This window comes from Acanthisitta chloris, unplaced genomic scaffold, assembly GCF_000695815.1.
Source record: "Acanthisitta chloris isolate BGI_N310 unplaced genomic scaffold, ASM69581v1 scaffold24992, whole genome shotgun sequence".
Classification (NCBI taxonomy): Eukaryota; Metazoa; Chordata; class Aves; order Passeriformes; family Acanthisittidae; genus Acanthisitta; species Acanthisitta chloris.
The window spans coordinates 1,839-2,568 of NW_008661418.1; the positions used below are offsets into that span (position 1 = coordinate 1,839).

Genomic DNA, 730 nt, shown 5'->3' on the forward strand with positions numbered 1-730 from the left:
ACTGGGGAAAAGGGGGAAAAAAAGGGAAAAATGGAAAAATAAAAGCTTCACTAATAGTGCAGCTTTCACATTGCTTTTCACTATAGAATGTTGGATTCCTAAAGCCAGATATTTTTCTTTAAAGGCTGGAACTGTTACCACCAAACTAAAAATAGTATGTTAAGAATACTGATAATTTGCTCCTAGGTTTTTCCTTTCATCTCCTTGTAGAAACAAACCTCTTCCCAAACACTCCAGCTTGAAGAGAGCAACAGCAAGGGCTTCCAGAGCTCCTGGCTCTTTTTTTTGTGCCAGTAATGCACAGCAGGGAAGTGCAGACTTGAGCTCCCCAAAGTCCAGCTCAGCCAGATGAAGCATTCAGGAGAGAGCTGAAGGCAAGCATACAGAGTCTCCAGACTGAGGAGTTCATGAGAACTTGGGATCTTCCACCCAGAGGTTCAAATTAAGAAGACAATGTCATCAGACACCATGACCTGGTTGTCATCCTGCATTTGGGCCAAGGCCACCTTCACCTCAGCCAGCGAGAAGGGCTCAGGGTTGTCACGGTTGATGGACTCCATCACGTTCTTCAGACCCACAGACTGGGCGTGGGAAGCTTTGAAGACCTCCAGGAGAGCAGCTTTGAATGCTTTCAACCTGGTTAGGGAAGAAGTAATCACCCTTGGAGACTACACACAAAAGTCCTCCCCCTTATTCTCAGGCCAGGATGACTCAGCCCTTCCCAATTCAA

At 46.0% G+C, this 730-nt stretch overlaps 1 protein-coding gene across 1 annotated transcript in view; it reads right to left on the reverse strand.

Moving 5' to 3' along the window:
- Nucleotides 1–437: 437 nt before the first annotated feature.
- The window catches only part of MCM3 (minichromosome maintenance complex component 3), a gene marked incomplete at its 5' end in the record, with an annotated part of 10,021 nt that continues 9,728 nt past the window's right edge, over nucleotides 438–730 (reverse strand). Inside the window, one exon of the mRNA XM_009070230.1 lies at nucleotides 438–636. Within this exon, the coding sequence (XP_009068478.1) occupies nucleotides 438–636 (199 nt within the window). The remainder of the gene's footprint in view (nucleotides 637–730) is intronic.